The sequence below is a fragment of the Psammomys obesus genome, unplaced genomic scaffold (genome assembly GCF_907164565.1).
Source record: "Psammomys obesus unplaced genomic scaffold, mPsaObe1.curated_primary_1811, whole genome shotgun sequence".
NCBI lineage: Eukaryota > Metazoa > Chordata > Mammalia > Rodentia > Muridae > Psammomys > Psammomys obesus.
The window spans coordinates 4,700,749-4,721,899 of NW_026587216.1; the positions used below are offsets into that span (position 1 = coordinate 4,700,749).

Sequence of the window (21,151 nt, forward strand, 5' to 3'; positions counted from 1 at the left end):
ATATATATATATATATATATATATATATATATATATATATATATATAACTTGAATCTGGAGTGCCGTATTTAAGGCATGGTATTTCTGTTCAATAGTTGGGAAGCACTCTCCACAGGGTACTCAAGTATAGCAGGGAGGAACCTGGGTTGTGACTAACTCTCTGTCAATAAGGCTTTAGTTGAGGAGCAAGAGCTGCAGCCTAGTAGTAGAACCCTGGCCAAGCAAGATGTGTGACTCCCTGGGTTCAATCCCCAGCATTCCAAAAAAGGAGTCTGTTTGAAATTTAGAATTATGCACATACATGATGAGGTAAATGAATTCACGTTGTCATTTTGATAATGAGTTCAAGATAATACTGTTTTCTTAGAATCATCAAATTGAATTAATTGATTTAAACTGGAAACTAAATATACTTTTTTAAACTAGAAGAATGTTTGAAAACTTAATATTCACTCAATTGGATGGTAGTTTACTGGAGTTATAAGAATTTAGTATTTGGGATCATTTTGGGTGACGTATTTGAAATACTTTAAAAATAAATTTGAGTGTACTATGCTTAGAAATGTTAGTTAAATTCTAGAGGGAGTATAATAAAGTTTGTTAATGAGGTTAAATGTCAACCAAAGTCCTTCAAAGTGATTGCTGTGACTTAACTTGATTTATGAGTACTGTGATTTATAAGATACAGGCTAAGGAACAGTCTTTAAACTTCCAGCTTTAATAATGTAAGCATTCATGTGCCAAGACAAGAATTTTTTCTGTTCAAGAATACCAGAGAACTTCCATGTTGTATATGCAGCCCCTTACATGTGGATGTAGCTCACCTGGTGCTTATCATGTAACCCCTACTCCTCCTCGAATGACTCCGTTACTGCTTAATTCCATGTTCATGTCTAATACTGGGCACCCAAAATTTACAATCACCATCCTTCCTCCTAAACCTAACTTCCTTTTTTGCTAAAGCCTCTATACAGACACCACCTTAATTTTATTTTAGCCATTGCAAGAGCTACCAGTTGGATTCTGTCAGAACCAGAATTAGCAATATGTAAAGTTAGAAAAACAAAACAAAAATGGATGACACTTCCATTTCCAAAGGTGTGGGCAGGATACCAAGATGATCCCTTGTCCCAAGGGTGCAAAGACCTATTTTTGGACCTTGCCGGTAGAGAGGGCCGCATGGAGGGTCTGACATGATAAGTGGTGCGATGTGATGCCCTCTCTGTGATATCCCCCCTCCCTTGCAAGAAGAAAGTTGGAGAACTAGCTCCATTTTGTTCTTCTCGTCTGTATTTTACTGAATGTAAAAGTCTGCAGAGACCAGCCTCCCGGCTATAAAGAAGGAGAGAGACTGGTTGGGGCCCTGAAAGTCGGAGTCCAGTGGGAAATGTCCTACCCAGACATGCTCTTCAACCATGTGCTTATTTGTTTGTTTGTTGCTGTGTTTTTCTGGCGTGTATGTGTGTGTGTGTGTGTGTGTGTGTGTGTGTTTTGTTTTTACCATGAAAAAGTCTGTTGAATTCTTTATCTTCTCCACTACTGATGTTGCTCTCTTTCTGTTTATTCCATAATGTTGCCCTGGCCACATACTGGGATGATTTGCTTTGTGTAGACAAACGTTTGGGAAATGTTAAAGCCTTAAGAATTGTGTGAAGACTGAAAGGTGCAAGTATTTAAAATATAATTAATTAAAAGCGGGTGTCCTTTTAATATGGTGTACTTGTTTTCTTTAATCAGTACATATGCCCTTGCATTTGGGTATGGAGGCCAAAGGTAAGTTTGCCTTGTCTTCTATTGCCCCTCCCATTTAAAATGATTTTAATAGGTGTGTGTGGAAGAGGGAGAGAGGGAGAGGGAAAGAGAAAGAGGAAGGAAGGAGGGGGAGGAAGAGAGAGAAAGAGAGAGAGAAAGAGAGAGAGAGAGAGAGAGAGAGAGAGAGTTTTTGCCCACATGCATATCTGTGTATCTTCTGCATACCTGATACCTGCACAGGTCAGTAGAGGGCATCCGATCCCTTAGGACAGGAATTGTGGATGGTTGTGAGCCATCATGTGGGTGCTGGGAACTGATCCGTGCTCATCTGCAAGAGCACCAAGTTCTCTTAACTACCAAGACATCTCTGGAGCCTGTCCATTACTTTTTGAGACAGAGTCTCCCACTGAACTTGGACCTCAGTGATTGCCTGGCTTGGCTGGCCAGGGAGCCCCTAGAGTCTACTGTGTTTGCCTCCCTGATGGCTGGATTTTCATATGGATTCAAAAGATCCAAACTCAGGTTTTCATGTTTGCTCTGTGAGCATTTCACTCCTAACTTGGTGATTTCCATTTTAACACTTCCATCCTGCCTATCCTTAGGCCTTGAATGTGTCAATTGCTGCTTTACTTGGGAGGAATGAGATTCAGATTTCTCATTCGTATTTGGTGAAATTGTATTTCTGTGTCTCCTCTTACTGACTTGTTTAGTCACATCTTTTTTTTTTTTTTTCTATGAGAGACTGTGGTTTACAGTAAAATAACTAGTATATAATTTAACACTTGAAAATATTTCTTTACAAACCACGTGCTTTAGGATACCTTGTTCTTTGATTACTTTGGCCAAGAATTTTTAAGAAATTTAAAAATCATAAGGTTGCAAAGAGAACTATGGTTTTTAGAAGTCCTATTGGTTAAGATGATCTGAGGGCAAGCTTAAGATTTTCCAGTTGCTCCCTGTGCCTTGTGATGGTGCAACAATGAGGTATTAGAAATATGTAGAATTTGTTTAGACTAAAACTCTATCTCGGATTTTTTTATTCCTGCATATTTTTTTTTCTAGTGCTGCCTTTTTCTGGTGATAGAACTCACTCTGTAGACCAGGTTGACCTTGATCTTATGAAGATCCACCTGCCCCTGTCTCCTAAGTGCTGGGATTGAAGGTGTGCACCACCATGCCTGGCCATCTTTCTTCATTTTTGTGGTTCAGAGTATGCCTGCACACCAGAAGAGGGCAGCAGCTCTCATCATAGATGATTGAGAGCTAGCATGTGGGTGCTGGGAATTGAACTGGACCTCTGGAAGAGCAGTCAGTGTTCTTAACCTCTGAGCCATCTCTCCAGCCCCTCTAAAACTTATTTCAACTATACAATTTGTTATCTATACAAAGGTCAAAGAATCATAAATATGTCCTTGCTCATTTATGAAATGCCATGACTCTGTGGGATCTGTTCAGGATGGAACTATAATTCTTTATGCAGAATAATATGAATTATTTCTACATTGTCATCAAATGAGGCATCTCTTTTTTTTTTTTTTTAAACATGCCTTTATCTCATGCAGTGGGTCTCAACCTTTTTAACGCTGTGACCCTTTCATACAGTTTCTCATGTTGTGGTGACTGAAACCATGAAATTATTCCATTGTTACTTCATAACTCTAATTTTGCTATTGTGGTATAAATATGTAATATGCAGGATATCCGATGTGAAACTCGCAAAGGACCCACAGGTTGAGAACCATTGGATCTAATCATTTCTTCCACACCTCTTGCATCAGTACTTTTTCCCTTTAGTATGGCAGTTCACTACAAGTCTTCAAGTTTTATTCTTTTGGAAGAGCTAAGTTTGCTAGCCAAACAGTCTTTTATTTCTTCCTTTCTTGTGTTAACAGTGAATATGATTGTTCTGTTTTTGCCTATATTCCAGATGAGTAATTGCTTCATAATTATGGTGTACTTTGAAAACTGGAAAAGGGAAACCTGAAGAAGTCAATATTTGATACTAAATAGATGAACATGTGGAAACACAGAAGGGTTTTATTTAAAGTAAATAAATAAATAAGTGTGTGCATGCTTACATGCATAGAAGCCAGTTACATATCCTTAAGGAGTTTAGGAGATTTTATATATATGTTTCTAGTGACAGAAGTAGCCCAGTCTGTGCCTTTGTTTTTAAGTGAGAAGAGCTAGTTGCTACCCAGGGCTCCATGGATTACCAGTCCCATTTTCCCTCCTGAGAGATGTGAAAGCCAAGCAGAAGCAATGCAATGCAAGTATCAAGTGGCGTAATATACCAAGAGGACTATGGAAATGGGGAAGAGGGGGAAGAGATCAGGAAAGGCAAACAAGAAGGCAAAACATGTTTGCTCAGCAAATGCAGGCCGGATGTCTCTCAGCTCACAGTTTCCTCTCTGGCCCGGATCTTGGCTGGTTGGCCTTCCCACTCTCAAGACTGCTGTTTTCTGTCAGAATGTCTGTGGAAGCAGGACGTAAACAAACCTTGTTCTATTTTATATCTATAAACCAGCTCTCTGCACCATGGAACACAATGTAGACTTGAGTGTATTCTGAGCTTCCCTGTAAAGGTATTCTGTAGTATACTGTAGCATCTTAAGAGCTCAAGTTACTGCTTTTCATTGCTATGGATTGCCATGAGGTTTTGATTTTTTTTTTTTCCCCCTCAGTTCCATGGCTGCCCGGGCCAGAGCTTGGCCAGTTGGATGGTCGCTGGCTGGAGCAGTGAGTTACTCCTGCGGCTGTGGTAGAGTTGGGCTCAGGCCAGCAGGCATGTGGTATTATGTGGCTAAACCTAGCAGTGAACCCTGAGGTGACACTCAGGTTTTCTTGGTTCTTGGGGACATGTTAGTCTTCTTTCTCATTCTGTGAATGAAACCTCCTAATACTATCACTCTTATGTTCTCTGCAATCAGAGAAAAATATTTGCCACGTTCACATCTCATATTTTTCTGTTTAGTTGGAGAACTCCTTTTATAGAGTGTGTGCTTAGACAGCCCCCTGCAGATATTGAGAATAAAGGAATGGATAATTTTTACTCTTTATTTTTCCTGAATGTCCTAATACCTTCATCAATCTGCTATAAGATTCTTCTACCATCTACAAGGCATTTGTACTTCTACAACTTTTAGGGAATAAAATACTAGAAACATTTCTGACACAAATATAAGTCTGCATGCTACCTTTCACTTTTTTGAGATGTAAACAGATTATTATTATTATTGGTATCTGGTTTTATTAAGTGATTATTGTGGGTGTTGAAGAACTTCTGTTACTATCTCATAGGTGATTTCAGTTGTCTGCCTTCACCTGTGCTCAGCTTTTGGATGTAATTTTTAATCATAGCAAAAAGATGCCTCTTTAATAAAACTCACTTTTAAATAACTCAGATTAAATCCAGCTTTTAAAGTGAGAAGATGTCTTGAACTACCCCTGCTGCCAGCTCAGCTGTGGATCTGAGATATCCAGCTGTGCCCTCTCTGCCTTTTTCATCACCAATAACAGACTTTGTGATCAGAATCTGTCTGGCACATGTGTTGATGTGTGAGGCAAGATAACATCTCCCTCACTGTATTGGCTCTTCAGCACTAGACCATAGTAAACATTTGTCTTTGTCAGCAGTTACAGCAGCATGCTGTAAGGATACACGGGGAATGAATCTGCCTCTGCCCTTACCCTTTTGTCTGGGTATTCCTATTGATTGACCTTATTGTCAAAGAATCAGTTTAATAGTTAGGATAGAGTAATATGTTTAAATTTTGCTTTTTAGTTTTCCCTTCCTAGGGCAAGAAGAAAAACCTGTGATCTCACATTGTATTCTATAGTGAACAATTTTAATTGGTCTTGCTCTAAGCAAACCAGAAGGACTGCCTTTGTTATTAGTCAGCACTAGTATGTGGTGTTACATCAGCCCTTTGATCAAATGGATGAATAAATAAACCTAACCATGAATTATATTTAATTATATGTCATGAAAAGAATCCTGATTTGTAATCACAAAAATCGGTGTTCTTTAGGAAAACCCTGTTCTACGTTAAAAAAAAAAAAAAACAAAAAACCTTTCATTATAATAATGATAATACCTATTAATTATTATATACTGTGCTTTCATTTGGTAAATAATACCTTGTATACTACTCTAGTGATCCCAAGAGGTGATCTTACTTTCTAGATTAAGGGATGGTCACCAGTGAAGTACCTTGTCCTGGTGGCTGTAGGCCTCTCCGTTTCAGGCTCATCTGATATGTACTTTATCGGCGTGGTACGCTTACTGGGCAACACCTGCCACATGGCGAATTGGATGCTGGGTCAGACATCCAGTTGCAAAGTTGAATTATTGCCTTCATCCAATCACTCAAAATCCAGTAGGGGAAGATGGACAGCAAACGACCATGACGGAACAGTGAGTGTTAGCGCTAGTGAAAGAGAAAAGATGCCAAAGGAATAGAAAGATCATTTAAGTTACACTGAAGATCAAAGACGCTTTATGAGCTGGGAATGTTGAGGTGAACCTAGAAAAATGCAGAAAAAGAGGGTGGGCACTGATAGGTAAGCAGTGGGTAGGCTTCTTAGACGAAGCGGAGCCAGTAACGGAGCAGGTGGTTTCCACAGGGTCCAAGCATGTAGTGGGGAAATAACAGTATAAAGAACTGTTATTGTCAGATCTGTTTTATTTTTTGTGTGTCAAATCCTGTTTTAGATGATTTACACACATCTCATGGAACCAGAAATGACAGCTAAGACCAAATCAAAAAAGAGCTTTGTCTGCTTATGTAAAGCATTGGTATTACCCTCACAGATAAAGGTTGTCGCAGGAATATTTTAGGTCATGGAAATGACTTCATGTGTTTTAGAGAGATCATAGATCTTTGGGGATGGAAGTGGGTGATACTTGAGGTGATGACAACAGCAGACACGGTAACTGTCCTGAGGACAGTGATAATGTTCTGACCAAAAGACCTAAGGAAGTGAGTAGCAGAGGTAGACAAATATACAGGGATCGGTCACCCTGGAGTGTGTGGGAGTGAGCTTTATTTTTATAGAGCCCAAAGACTTAAGTAAAGTCTGTTAAGGATCACAAGATGAAAAGAAATTAGTGGAATTTATTTTCTTTTTTAGCATTGCAAGCCTCTCAGTGGCTTTCAGTGACATTTCAATCCCTCTAAAGGACAGAGACCCTAGGAGCTAGTTCTCTTTAAGTGCTTTCATGATGTGACTCATTACAAATGCATAAAATATAGAAATGTTTCAAGTGTTCGTTTATTTTCAGGACCTACTTTCTATTGAGGGGAAGTTTTATATAAAATAGATTGGTGCTTCACTTTTAACTAAATCTGTATTTTTTTTTTTTTACTTTTTAGGGAAAAATAGTGTATGTTCTGAAACAGATGCAGGTAAAACTGTTAGTATTTTGGAACACAACCTGCTCCTGGCTTACCCAGCAACTAATAAGGGGCAAGGTGTGGTTACCTTGCCCCTTAAAGGGCCAACCCCGACACATGGTCTGTCTTTCTTACTCCTTCTCTTTTACACTCTCTCTGTCTCTCTCTTGGGGCGCCCCCCTTTCTCTTTCTTTCTCTCCCCCCACCGTTCCTTGTTTCTCACTCCCTCCGTACCCTCCTAATAAACTTCCTGCATAGAATATTGGTTGACCAGCCTCATGCTTTTTTTAATAACAGAAACTCTGATTGGGAGGTGTCTCTGAAAGTATATAAAGTTTGCAGTGTGTTATAGACAACCCTTTGTAGGGTTTACATTGCTGGTTTTATTAGATAATTTTGCCATTATGAAAATTTATACTTAAAAATTAGATTTCCTGCAGCATAAGATAGAAATCTTATATTGAAAATCAGGAACACATGTGCAAGTTAGCTACCTTTTTGAATCTCTTAATTTCTTTCTTTTTGACTCTTAGCTCTCTGATCTGTAAGTAGTGTGGCAGATCTACAATTCTGAGAATATATGAGAATCTTGAATTGGTCTCTTTAAATCTAGTTGTCTCATACATGCCCTAAGTTTTAAAACCTCACTTTTGGTTAATCTTGAAACAGCCGTATCAGGCCTGGTGAATACTGCTGATCAAGGCTGACTGATGCGCAGACTGGGAGCCACGTGGGCCCCTGGTCTGGCCCAGCGCGGCGGCGGCACTCTCTTCCATTCAGACTCTCAGATGTCTGCCCCTCTGCAAAGCCGTGAGGCCAATGTCTATAGCTGCTAAGCATGAAATCCCCTGCTTCTGTTTGTTTCTTTTGTTGCCACGAGTTAATAGGGACAGAGACAGGAGACAGCCCAGAACAAAGCAGAAATAATGGAGTATTTCACCCCAAAAGAGGAATGTGGATTGAGAAATACAAAGGGTACTGCAAAGACAGACTTAGTGTCCCAAGGCAGTGTGATGTATTGGCCAGAAGCCCCAGCCCTGGGACAATTCCCGACCAGAGCCTTCATCATCTGTGAGCTCCCAGCCCACATGGCCCAAAGGTTTGAGCCATCTTCTAGGAAAACAGTTTATTGTTTTTCTCACTAGGGTTTTAAAGGGCAATGAGATTTTCACCTCAAAAAGTGGATTGCTCTTGCAAATTCAGTGAAGTCTTTGGACTGTCTGGTGGTCAAGGGCGACAGTATTCTGTCTCTGTGCTTAGTATTTTTTGCTGCATTTGGTGCCACTTTGATCTTGCACTCTTCTCACATGTTTGCAAGAACTTGGGCTTCCAAGATTGTGGGAGGTGTCTGACATTCATTTCTCATCTTGTAAATAGAGATTGGCTTAAAGAATGCATGTTTCTCATAGATCATTGTCTTTGCATGCATTTCTGCGAGACCTGGCATATTCATGCATTTTTCCCTCCTGTAACTCCCTCAATCAGCTTTATTTGTTTTTCTTATTAGGTTACTTTATCGAAACAAAATTTATACATATATTTTAAGGACAACAATGGGAAGGCTGGCCTGGTGGAGATATTTTATGTGTTTCTGCCTATAGAAACAAATCTGTGTGCAGCATGGGCTTCTCTATAGATAAGTGGTAGTCTTTCCAAGGACAGACAAAAAGGGGTTAAATGGAAGAAAGAAACTGGCCCAGCCCCTCTCTGCTTACCCTGTTACCTACTTTAGAGTTAGTGCAACAGGCACAGGGAGACAGGGAGTATCACGTAGCATCACTGTGTCCTTGTCCAGAATAAAAGGTCTATCTCTGACAAAGCTCACAGTGCAGGGGAGGAAGGAATAGGAGTTGTGGCTCCTTTTCCAGGCATCTGTCTCTTCTTTCGCTCAAGGAATTAGCCTTGTCTCCAGAGCTCTCTGACTTCTTCAAAACAACCGAAACTTCCTGGTCTCTGGCTCTGGATGCAGCAGTGCCTGAGGCATAAGGACATGAGCCAGGACTCCAGAGGAGCTAAACAGCCCCGACTCAGGCCCCCCCTTGCCACTCACGCCATCATCTTACCTGGGTCGCCCTATGTAGATTTCCAGAGGTTCCAGAAACAGTTCTGGAGCCAGACTGCTGGGACCTGAATTCTGTCCCCATAGACAAACCACCCCATTCCTTTGAGCCCCAGTTTTCTGGTCTGAAAATGGAATTATTGAATTAATAGACACAAATCACTTAGCTCCCCCTTCCTTTGACTTATGTGGGCATCCAGTCATTCTGATCCTGATGGCTCTCTCCTGCAGAACTTAATTGGTTCAGACACATCCTGCCACACATTTGGCATTGATTTGTATTTTGTATTGGATTACATTTCAAAAGACAGACTCATATTTGGTTATTGCAAGCACTTATGAAGCCCTGAGTTCTATCTCCAGCACTGCAAGTAAAATGAAGGAAAAAAAAATCAATAAATAAAACAACAAAGATAACAGATTTAGAAATTAATGTTTCTCCATAGGCAGGTATGTGTGTGGTGTACAGGAATACACATACAATATTTAAATAATTTTTAAAACAAAAAACGTTGTAGAAGTAACATCCTTCTGCTTTCTGATTTTGAAGCCAGGCTGCCTGATCTAGAATGAGATGTGAATTGTCGCTTTAAGGTATGGCCTTGACTCAGCGATGTTTTATGAACAAAACAAACATTTCCTGAGCATCATGCTGAGCTCCACCCTTATATATTTAAAAAAAAATAAATAAAAGGATGGCTGTATATTACAGGTTTTTTGTTTGGTGAGACCCGTATTTAAATAAGGGAGAAACTGTGGCTTGGGCAGTGTCCCTGTGGCTGGGGGAAGACCTGAAGCTGACTGAAGAAAAATTTCCAGCAACTATAGAGCTTCAATCGAATTGGGATCGTGCTCAGAATAAAATCTTGCATTCATGGTGAAAAACAGAGCGTTGATTGAAACAAATGCCATGTCCCACAAGGCTGGGAATTTCATGCCACAGGATGGTAGGAAATCCTGGCAGTGCAGGGGATAATGTCAGAGCAGGAGGCCTTTCAGCAAGTCTCTCACCCAGAAATATGGGGTGGCAGGACAATTCTCTCACTGTTTTGATGCCTGACCACCCTCAGAATCAATCAAAGTTTACCTTTTAGAGCCACCAATGAGAGCAAAAACGGACAGGTCCTTGTGTCTGAATGCATATTTTTATCAGCTGGTTAATTGTATAGATAAAACTACAAGTCTTACCTGCAGTGCTGGCTGTGTGCACAGCACCAAGGAGTTGAGGGCGCTGAAGAAGAAGCCCCTGGGCAATACTTAGAATAGAGGATGTCCAGGTAGACAGAGAAGGGAAAACCTCTCCCTTCTGGTGGACAAGATCATAGTAGTAAGAAGTCCAGATGTTTGCACTGTTTGAGGGACTAGTGTATGTTTTGGAGGACAGCCAGGGTCTTCAAGTGCTGATGAAATCCATAGCTAAATGCCAAATTAGTACTTTGCAGTGCTGGTTTGTTATGGAGATATTCAACAAGTACCTACTGCATTCACTACTGCTTCTGCCAAATGTCTAACACTGTCCAACACTGTCCCCAACAAAAATGGGCAAAACTTAAGACCCTTAGAATCTTGTTGTAAGGCTGGCTACCAGACTTTAGTCCATATAACCCAAACCCTGCTTTTACCCTTACAGTTTTACTTGTTCCTGGTTAATTTATTCTCACTCCACATGATCTTCCTTCAAAAAGGAACAAGTAATACCTGACCCTGTGGGTAAAGGCCAGAACAGTCTAGGCAGGAGAGACGGTGGTGGTGGCAGTCCCCCTCCCCACCCCTAGAGTGTGATTACAAGTCAGACTGCTCTGTTTTTATTTCCTGCTACAGAGGGCCCTGGATTTTGTGTGCAGAACCTGGGTTAGCTAGGGTGGGGTTGAGAATACGCAGCTGTTGCTCTGGGCAAATGGAAGGGGCTCCAAGCTGGGCTGTGTGTGAGGCTGACAGACCCTTGCCCAAGAAAGCTAACTAGCAGCTAAGGTACCTTAGGAAAATGAGCATCATGATGAACAGTTATTTGTCTGTCTGGCGCCTTTCTTAGGAGCATAAAGCATTGAACTCATGCCTCCTAACATCCTCCTGAAGAAAGGAAGTGGCAGATAGTGTTAAATGTTACTGGTTAATCATGGGGAAACTGAAGCATGGATAGGTTTATGGGGCTTGAGCAGAGTCACACAATGCCTCAGTGTCTGGCCTGGGAATGAAGCCCGAGTTTGCTGCTCACTGTCAGGACTGCCGACAGCATTGTGTCTCGCATTGTACGGCAGTGAAAGGGGCTTACTCTTAACAATGCGAGAGCTGCTGTAGGAGACAAACACAATGAACTTTGGTACAGTATAGTCTAGAGGCCAAAGTGAGTAAGTTTAAGTAAATTGACTATAAGATCCAAAGCTTCATTGGGTTTTAAAACAAGAAACAAATGAAAACTCAGTACAGTTTTGGGAGCCGACTTAAAAACCATGAACATTCCTCCCAGATTTGAAATGGCACATACTTAAAAGTTCTATGTGTTGGCTCAAAATATAACAGTTTCTCTGTTAACCACGGCACTTGTTTTCAGCACATATGTATCCTAGGGTGCCGGGATTTGTTTTAAATATTTCTTGTAAGAGCTGCCAGTGTGGCATTTCTTTTCTCAAGTGCTGTGTTCCCCTAGTCTGCGTCTGGAGAGGGGTGAGGCTTTTTCTTTCATTCAGCTTTTGTTTGGGTTCCATCAGAACAGCTGGGACCCCAGGGCTGGGGATTTCGGACAGTGGTGGGAGTGTGCACAGGGCATCGTCATGTTGGGTGACATTGCAGGTTGTGTGAGTAGAGCCACGGGAGCAGAGCTGACTCTACTGGGAAGAATGTAAGAGGCAGGAGAGGCCAAATGTCATTGCGCAGTTGTGTTTTATGTCTGAGTATCTGAGGCTTTCTGTCATGAGGTAAAAGGTGATATAGGTTTTGGTGGGCTTGGGTGTAAAGCTACTGTACTCGGGGTTTTAAAGAGAGCATGAAGATGAAATTATATAACTTTGGGGCAAAGTATGTAGAGTGATTTTGATTAATGGAGAATTTAAACAGGGTCAATAACAGTTGCTCATGTTTTGCTTTTTAAGTTATATTTATTTATTCATTCATTCATCTATTTACTTATTCACCTATTTATATATCAATGTATTCATTATATATGTATGTGTGTATGTATATATGTATGTATATCTATCTGTCTGTCTATCTATCTGTGTGTGTGTGTGCATGCCACAGCATGTACATAGAGCTCAGAAGATAACTTTGGAATGAACTAAAGTCATTAGGCTTGGTGGAAAGCCTTTAACTCATTGAGTCATCCTCCTGGCTTCACATATTTCATTTTGTATTTAAGATTTATGGTAATTTGGTTCACATAGTGGGACCAGTCTCATTGCCCTCCCAAGAGTTGGCCCAGAGGAACTATACAAGAAGAGCTGAGTGAGCCATGGGCTAGTTTCTAGAACAGAAAAGGCATCCTAACTGTTTTCCCAGAGACCAAAGCAGCTGGTCACAGTTGTGTAAGGAGTGCTGTCAGAGCTGAACATAGAAGACCTCTCTCAATGTGAACAGTTGCTAGCCAGTGGCCACCTTCAAGGAAATATATATGCCCATGCAGAGATCTGTCCAGACTCATCAGGAGTGTAAGGGAAGAGTTGCTGACAGTGTGAGCCAGTCTTCATGGGAGTCCAGAAAGTGATGTGTTGGCACAGAGGAGACTGTTCACTATTGTGTTCGTTAATCTTGTAGGGAAAAGCATAATGGAACTAAAGTAAGTCCAAACAAGAGTTACTAAGATGAAGGGCTAGGAGGGTTAATCATGGGAAGGCAGACTAAAATAACCAGTATTCCTCAGGCTTAACAAGAAGAGAGGAAATACGATGAGATAAATCTGTGTAGGATATGGATCATAAAATTGTTTACCAGAAGTCATCAAAATCTCTTAAAAACTGAGGGAAATTGTCTTGGGGTAAAAAGATTCTCTAGTGTGATGAGAAAGTTAGATCTTGTACTTCAAAAACCCATCTTTGGGGAACGTGGCTATCTTCTGGTGTTGAAGTACAAAAGTCAAGGGTTTCTCTTATTTTGACACTCTTCTCTTTTTAAAAATAGGGAACCCAGATAGTCTAGATGAAGCATCCTATTAGCCTCTGTGCTTTCTTTTCTCTATTTTAGGTAAAACTTAAAAGCCATTCATTCTCCATCCAACAGTGATTTTTAAAAAATATTTTTATCATTATTATTTATTACAATTTGTTCAATTCATATCCTGCTGTAGCCCCCTCCCTCATCTCCTACCTGTCCCATTCTCCCTTGTCCCTTTCTTATGCTCCTCCCTTAGTCCACTGATAGGGGAGATCCTCCTCCCCTACTATTTGTCCTTAGCCTATCAGTTCTTATCAGGATTGTCTGGATCCTCTTTCTCTGTGGCCTGGTAAGGTCACCCTGCCAGGGGGAGGTGATCAAAGAGCAGGTAACTGAGTTCATGCCAAAGACTGCTCCTGCTCCCCTTGCTAGGGGAGCCCCATGAAGACTGAGTTGCCCATGGGCTACATCTGAGCAGGAGCTCTAGGTCCTCTTTATGCATGGTCCTTGGTTGATTCATCAGTCTCTGCAGGACCCCCTGGGACCAGAATTTTTGGCTCTATTGGTCTCCTTGTGGAGCTCCCGTTTCCTCCAGGTCTTTCTATCTCTCCCTTCTTCCATAAATTCCCTGCACTCTTCCCAAACTTTGGCAATGAGTCTCAGCATCTGCTTCGATACCCTGGTGGGTATAATCTTTCAGAGGCCCTTTGTGGTAGGCTTCTGTCTTGTTCCCTGTCTGCTCCCACTTCTGATGCTTATCCTGTTTGCCCTTCTGAATGAGAATTAATCATCTTCCCTAGGGTTCTCGTTGTTTAGCTTCTTTAGGACTATAGATTTTAGTATGTTTATCCTATATTTTATGGCTAATATCCACTTATGAGTGAGTATATACCTTGTGTGTCTTTCTGTTTCTGGGATACCTCACTCGGGATGATCTTTTCTAGTTCCATCCGTTTGCTCCAAACTTCATGATTTCCTTGTTTTTAGTTGTTGAATAGTAGTCTATTGTGTAAATATACCACAATTTCTGTATCCATTCCTTGGTTGAGGGACATCTAGGTTGTTTCCAGAGTCTGGCTATTATGAATAAAGCTGCTATGAACATAGTTGAGCAAATGTCCTTGTTGTATGCTTGAGCATATTTTGGATATATGCCCAGAAGTGGTATAGCTAGATCTTGAGGTAAGAAGTTAAATACCAACAAACTAAGTAATCCAAATAAAAAATGGGGTACAGAGCTAAATAGAGAATTCTCAACAGAGGAATATCAAATGGCAGAGAAACACTTAAAGAAGTCTTCAACATCCTTGGTCATATTGGAAATGCAAATCAAAAAAACCCCTTAGATTTCACCTTACATCTATCAGAATGGCTAAGATCAAAAATGCAAGGGACAATATGCTGGAGAAGATGTGGAAAAAGGAAAAAGGGCAACCCTCCTTCATTGCTGGTGGGAATGTAAACTTGTACAGCCACTTTGGAACTCAATCTGGCACTTTCCCAACAGTGATTTATGGAGGGTACTTTCTTTGTCCAGTCCTAGGCACTGAGGATATGAGACAAAATTGGACACATGTAGTTCCCGCAGACTGGTGGTGAATGTGAAACTGTAATTGTATGTATGATGAATCCCCAAACATGCTATGAGAGCTTGACATCAGTTGCTAATGCAGTCTCAGATCAGAGCCGTCTGTTCTGAGGGAAGGCTGGTTAAGCCGAAACCTAGGAGCTGATGAGTTGGCGAAGCTAGCAGTATGGAAGAGGGAACAGCATGGGCAAATGCCTCAAATGACAGTTGCTTAGCAAGGCTTAGAAACTGGTAGACATGAGGCTGATAGTGTTGACTGGAATGTGTTTGCAGATAAGAGTTTACAGCCATGGGTCAGGGGAAGCCACTGAGGAACAGTAAGGATATAGAATGGATTTTGTTTTTATGAACAGTCACAGTGGCTGCTGTGGAAAACAGAGCAAGGTTAAATATTCCTGGAAGCAATGGAAGAGTATTGATATCCAGGTTACCACAGCCTAAGCAGAGAGAAGCCAATAGACTCTAGAGCAGAAGTTTTCAACCTGTGGGCCACGATCCCTTTTAGAGTCACATACCAGATATCCTGCATATCAGATATTTATATTACGATTCATAACAGTAACGAAATTATAGTTATGAAGTAGCAACAAAATAATTTTATGGTTGGGGGTTTCCACAACCTGAGGAACTGTATTAAAGGGTTGCAGCATTAGGAAGGTTGAGAACCGCTGCTCTAGAGCTGTTTCAGAGGTCATTTGGACTAGACTTGATCAGATGTTAGAACTGAGGGAGAGGAATAATTGGGCTTGACTGTGAGAGTATGGTAGTCAAGTAGAACTCAGATTTTATCTGAGTGAGAGTTTTATAGGTCTTTTCCTCTGTGGGTTCTAACAATCAAAGGAGAACAGTGTTCCTCTTTCCCAATTTCTATTTTTTGTCTCTTACGAATTAATGTTCATATCAAACAAATACTGTGAATACTTCAGACTCTGGAAAGCTGATACATAATGTCTTAAATGGATAGGAGATAAGTTCAAGTATCAAACAACTCAGACCCCTTGTCTTTATTGATGGAGATTAAACACGTCTGCATAGCTCAGAAACTGTAGTTGATAGAACTGTGAGTTTAGTTAACATGAAATGCGAATTAACAAAGGGCAAGAATGCAGAGAGGGAACATGGGTTCTCTAGTGATTAAGATTCTTTTTCCTTTGAATTGACATCAGAACAAGAAGACTGAGAGTCTGGGGCCACGTTATTCCTCATCGTATGCCAGGCCCTGGCTTCAATGCCCAGCACCATCCATTTCATATAAAAGTTCTACAACCATAACAGACTCTTCACTCAGCCCCACTGTTTAGCGTTTCCCCATGTTTGCTCTATCACACTCCCCACCAGATGGAGGTGGGGAGTGTAAGAGACTTAGACTCTTTCTGAGCCAGCTAATTGCAGATTTCAAGACCCTTCACCTGCAAGTACTTTAGCATGTGTTTTCTCAGAACAACGGTTTTTTCTTACATAATGACAGCACAGTTCTTTAATTCAGGAAATTTAACCTTATGCAACACTGTTATCTAATATGCAGTCTATATTCAGTCCTCACTATTGTCCCAATAATGTCATCTATGGCACTTTTCTTCCTCCCAACTCAGGATCTAATCTAAGATGCGGTGCACTTCGTATTATGTCTCTGATCCTTCACGAAGAGCAGCTCCTTTGTCTCTGGCTTTTGAGACAGTGGTATTTTAGAAAACAGACTAGGCATTGTACAGGATGCTTCTAAGATTGGCTTATGTAGTTTCCTCATGGGTAGGTTCAAGTGGTGTGCACTGGTGGGGACTGTTAGAACCCCACAGCCAGTGCTCCCACCGCAGCTAGCGGGGTGGCGGCATAGACAAGTCTCATGGCTGCTGACCGGAGTGTTGACTATCTTGACAAAATGTTACAGCCCAGGTATCTCCACCTGCAGGTACCATATTCCTGCTGAAATCTGATGGGTTACTTACTTACATCTTCCTAGCTATATAGTTCTTTTAGATGTTACTAAGGTTTGTCTCCATTTCTTTCTCTTGGCAGTGTTTTCGAGCACTTTGCTGCAAGGGACCACCACCTGCACGCCCTGAATATGATTTGGTTTGCATAGGTCTCACAGGCTCTGGCAAGACCAGTCTGTTGTCTAAACTCTGCAGCGAGAGCCCCGACAACGTTGTGTCAACCACAGGTGGGTGTTGTCTCGAGTGCCTCTATTTCCTCCTTGGCCCCCAGCCTTGCCAGTTTCCTATGTTGCTTATGTGGCCTCTGTTGCCCATTCAGTTTGTTAGCTAGCGCCTCAGTAGTATGTTTATTTCAACTCTAAATCCTCTGTCTCTTTTCCTGAAAAAATATTAGCACGAAATAGCTGTGTCCTATGCCCCTCTCTCGGTTCTTTTCAGTGACACAGGATAAATCAAGCTCACAAAATACTTATGAAAACTAACCCCGGAGTCTGGGGAGTTCTAGTCTTGAGCTTTACTGCGTGCTGTCCTCCCTTGCAGTGACACTCCAGCTGACCTTTGTTGGTCACATGCTCCCTCAACAGCACTAGTGAGTATACTAAACTTCCCTTCTCACCGTTTGTCACATGAAGGACTGACAGTTTGAAGGAGCCATTGATCCTTTACTTCTTACCATGTTTGATGACTTGAAACGAAGTCAGTGTAAAAGAGTTAGGGATTTAAAAAAAAATCTTTGTTTTGAGATTTATCTATTTATTTATCTTTTTTTAATTTTTTTATTATGTGTTGTAATTTGCCTGCATGTATGTCTCTGCCAGAAGAGGGCAACAGATGCCCTGGAACTGGAGTTACAGCTTGTTTGTTAGCAGCCACGTGGGTTCTGGAAATTGAACCCAGGTCCTCTGGAAGAACAGTCAGTGCTCTTAACTGCTAAGCCTTCTTTCCAGCTCTAAATAGTGTTGTTTTTGTTTTGTTTTAAAAATCGGGAGATATTTTGCCCCACGGACACCTGGTAGTATGAAGACGTTTTGGCTCCCACGGCTGGGAGAGGATGCTTCTGGTTTACATAATAGCTATAGGCTAGTGGTGCCAGTAGGAAGTCTGTGGTTTACGCAAGAGTTCCCACAGCAAGGAGTTACCTAGCCCTGAGTGCCATCATCAGCAAAGATGAGAATCCCTAGCCTAGAGCGTCTACCATTCCCTAATGCTTCCTCTTTCCTCTTTTGACAATGAGGTAGAAAAGAAGAGTGCACATTCAGTACAGTAATGGAAGAATGGTTGTAGGTGAATAAAAGAGCAGCTGAGGTAGAATTGCCCATCAGAAGAAAGCAAGGCAAGACATTTTCTGAGGCAGATAAAAATGGAGTTCCTTCAGCCAATCTTTTGAACATTTGCCATTAGATACCAGAATAACAGTAACCCCAGCAGTCTGGACGTGTAGGCCACTAATCACAAAGACACTTACGCTCACACCCAAAATTTGTAAAGAAGGCATTATCAGTGGCTCCCTGGTCCTGGGCAGAGGCGGGATGCATGATAAAGCTTTCCCCTTGGTTTGAGGCTGATCAGTAAGCCAGGCTAGTAAGCAGGGCCAAGAGATTAGGGTGGGAGAAGAAAGAGAAAGCATAGTTATGTGAACTCAGGAGAGCACTTCAGGGTAGAGCCTCCCAGAAACACATTTCTGCATCACTATCCGTGTCCATGGCAGGCTTGGTGACAAATCATAAGAGCTGCTGAGTCTGGGCAAAATTTTTACACTCAACTCAGAGATTTAACTTTATCTGTAGTGTCGAGATATCAGAGTCTTATGAGCAAGGAAGCTATACACTCAGATATCCATTTGAGGAGAGCGAGACTGGCCTTGATGTGGGGCATGCACTGTGAGGAACACTTCGGGAGGCACAGGCAGTGGGAGATGATGATGGCATGCTGGGCGAGACGAAGCCTTAGGTGAGGCCCTCCCAGGAAAGATGGAGAGCTGAGGATGGCTAGAACAATGTTTGAGGGACTCAACAGGGGTTGGTAATCAGTTGGCTTTGGACAAAGATGGAAAGAGACTCCAGCAATGACTCAATCCCTGGCTTAGCTGATGGGCGGGTGATGAAATCACTCACCAGAGTTTCTTAAGTAGGAAAAATATTGGTGATCGGGAACTTCCCATTAGTTCAGCTCAGGTTTAGAAAAAACTGAGTTAGAGAAGAGTGCAGATTTCAAGACCGAGTTATAGATTAAAAAGATAATGGGTTATGGGAGTCCTCTCCTTCTCTGAGGAGAAAGGGAGGAGCATAGGGGGACAGGCAATGAGAGGGAAGGACTGCGAGGAGAAGTGTGAGAAGATGCTCCAGTCAGGATATAAAGTATATAAAGTAATAATGAAAAAAAAGGAAATTTATATGTATATATGCTTGCCTAAAGGGTGGGTGAGAGCAGGTATCAGCCGTAACCGGTTGTAAGTCTGCAGAGGGTGAGCAGATTGCTGAGGCACAGCTAGTGTGCACAGAGCTCCTGAGGGGCTTCCTTTTCCTACAGACAGCACTGAGTCCTCCCTCCTCACCCCGCTGGCTCCAAAGCCCTCCAGTCAATTCCTGTCAGCTGCTGTGTTCCTGTGCCTGTCTCGCCCTCCCACTCTTCCTAAGCTATTAAGGGCAGACAGCAGATCTTTCTTGGTATTCTGTAAACAGGTTGGCACAAGGTTTGGACATAGATGTAGACGTTTGTGTAGACGTTTATAGTGTTTTTACCTAAACTACCCTCTGTGAGCCTCGTAATATCTTCTTTGATTTGTAAGAATCTTTTTTTTTTTTTAATTTGTTTTTAAATCACCCGAGTAAGGTCTAGTGATATGTTCATATTAACATAGCTAGGTACAGAGATAGGATGCTAACTCAGGTGTTCAAATGAAGTTCAGTGATATCTAAGCCCTCAGATTTCTGATGCAAAAATATGGTTGTCTGACTATCTTTTGAGTTATGTTCTATGAAGTTATATAAACACTTTTAGCTTTGTAATTCCTTTCAAGCAAAGTAGCTTCCAAGGTGTAAGAGCAACAAAACTTATCATTTTCTTCACTTATCAGTTGTCAGTTGGCAATACTTCTAGAGGTACAGTTTTGAATAACAATGCAAAATTTATCTGCAAATAATTTTATTATTTATAAATTTAATGTTTTCTATTTGTCTTTATTCAATTATTAACTAATTTATATTTTCCTCTTACTGGAACCAATCATTAACATGTGTGCGAGCTGATTTTCTGATGAATTAGATAGTAAGTTAGCCAATGTTTTGAATATGAAACTTCTATGAGCTGCAGCTATCTTGAGCTTGGCGCAGGGCCTTTTTGGAGGCCTCTTTAGAGGTCCTTGCCATTGAGAAGTTTATACTGGGTTTGGAAGATAACTTTTTAAATGGCAAAATGGTCCCCACTTGATTGCTTGTTACATGCCAGGTCCTGATCTAAGAAATTGTGATATGCATTGTACTTGGTGGTATAGGAATGGACATTACACGTGATCATTTTTAGCCTGAGGGATCAAAGAAAGCTTCCTAGTGAACATATTAGAAAAGTGCTTCACTTGATAGTTAGGATTCTAAGCCATGATTAAGGCAAGGATCTAAAACAGGCCATTCAGAGTAAAATCTGTTCTTCTGGTCATGGTACAGGCATGTAGGAAGTGTTGAAGTAGAGCTAGAGACTAGAAAAGATCTTGGGAGATACCAGTAATATAGAGCTATGAGCAAACAGAGACAGTGATTGTGGGGATGGGAAGTTAGGAGCACATGGGGTCAATACTGTCAAAGTGACAGTCATTGGAAAAAGAAGAATCAATAATCACTCAAGTTTTTACCTTGGTATTTGAGGAAATTTGTAAAAAAGAAGTAGAAAAACCAAGACAGGAAGTTTTAAAGTAAAAGAAAAATGAAAAGGTTGGTTTGGGACACCCCAATTTTTGGGTGTTAGCAGGACATCTAGCAATGTTTCAAATGTTGAAGTAACAGTCTAGAAACAGTTTAGATTGGCAGGTACAGATTTGAGAGACTACTGAAATGTGGCTTTGAATGAGATTGTCTAGAAATGAACAGTAGAGAGCAGAGAGGGGTTCTAAGCGCAACTGTATTTCATTCTCCATTCCATATTTATTCACTGAGTGTTTTATTATATCTGCCACTGAGTTAGACAGTAGCAGAGTATCAGTTAATAAATCAGACAAACATCCCACCCTCGAGAACTTATATTCCTGCATCTGTGGTTAAAGATTCTTAATCCAGGCAGTTCTACATAACATGACGTTAGTTACAGCCAAGAAAAAAAAAAACAGAGTCAAGTCGAAAGTCT

The 21,151-nt window shown here is 41.2% G+C and overlaps 1 protein-coding gene across 4 annotated transcripts in view; it reads left to right on the top strand.

Annotated features, from left to right (window-relative positions):
• The window catches only part of Arl15 (ADP ribosylation factor like GTPase 15), a 368,038-nt gene that overhangs the window by 111,764 nt on the left and 235,123 nt on the right, over window positions 1–21,151 (top strand). For all 4 annotated transcript variants that reach the window (XM_055603618.1, XM_055603621.1, XM_055603619.1 and 1 more), the window contains one exon: window positions 16,899–17,043. In XM_055603618.1, the coding sequence (XP_055459593.1) occupies window positions 16,899–17,043 (145 nt within the window). The remainder of the gene's footprint in view (window positions 1–16,898; window positions 17,044–21,151) is intronic.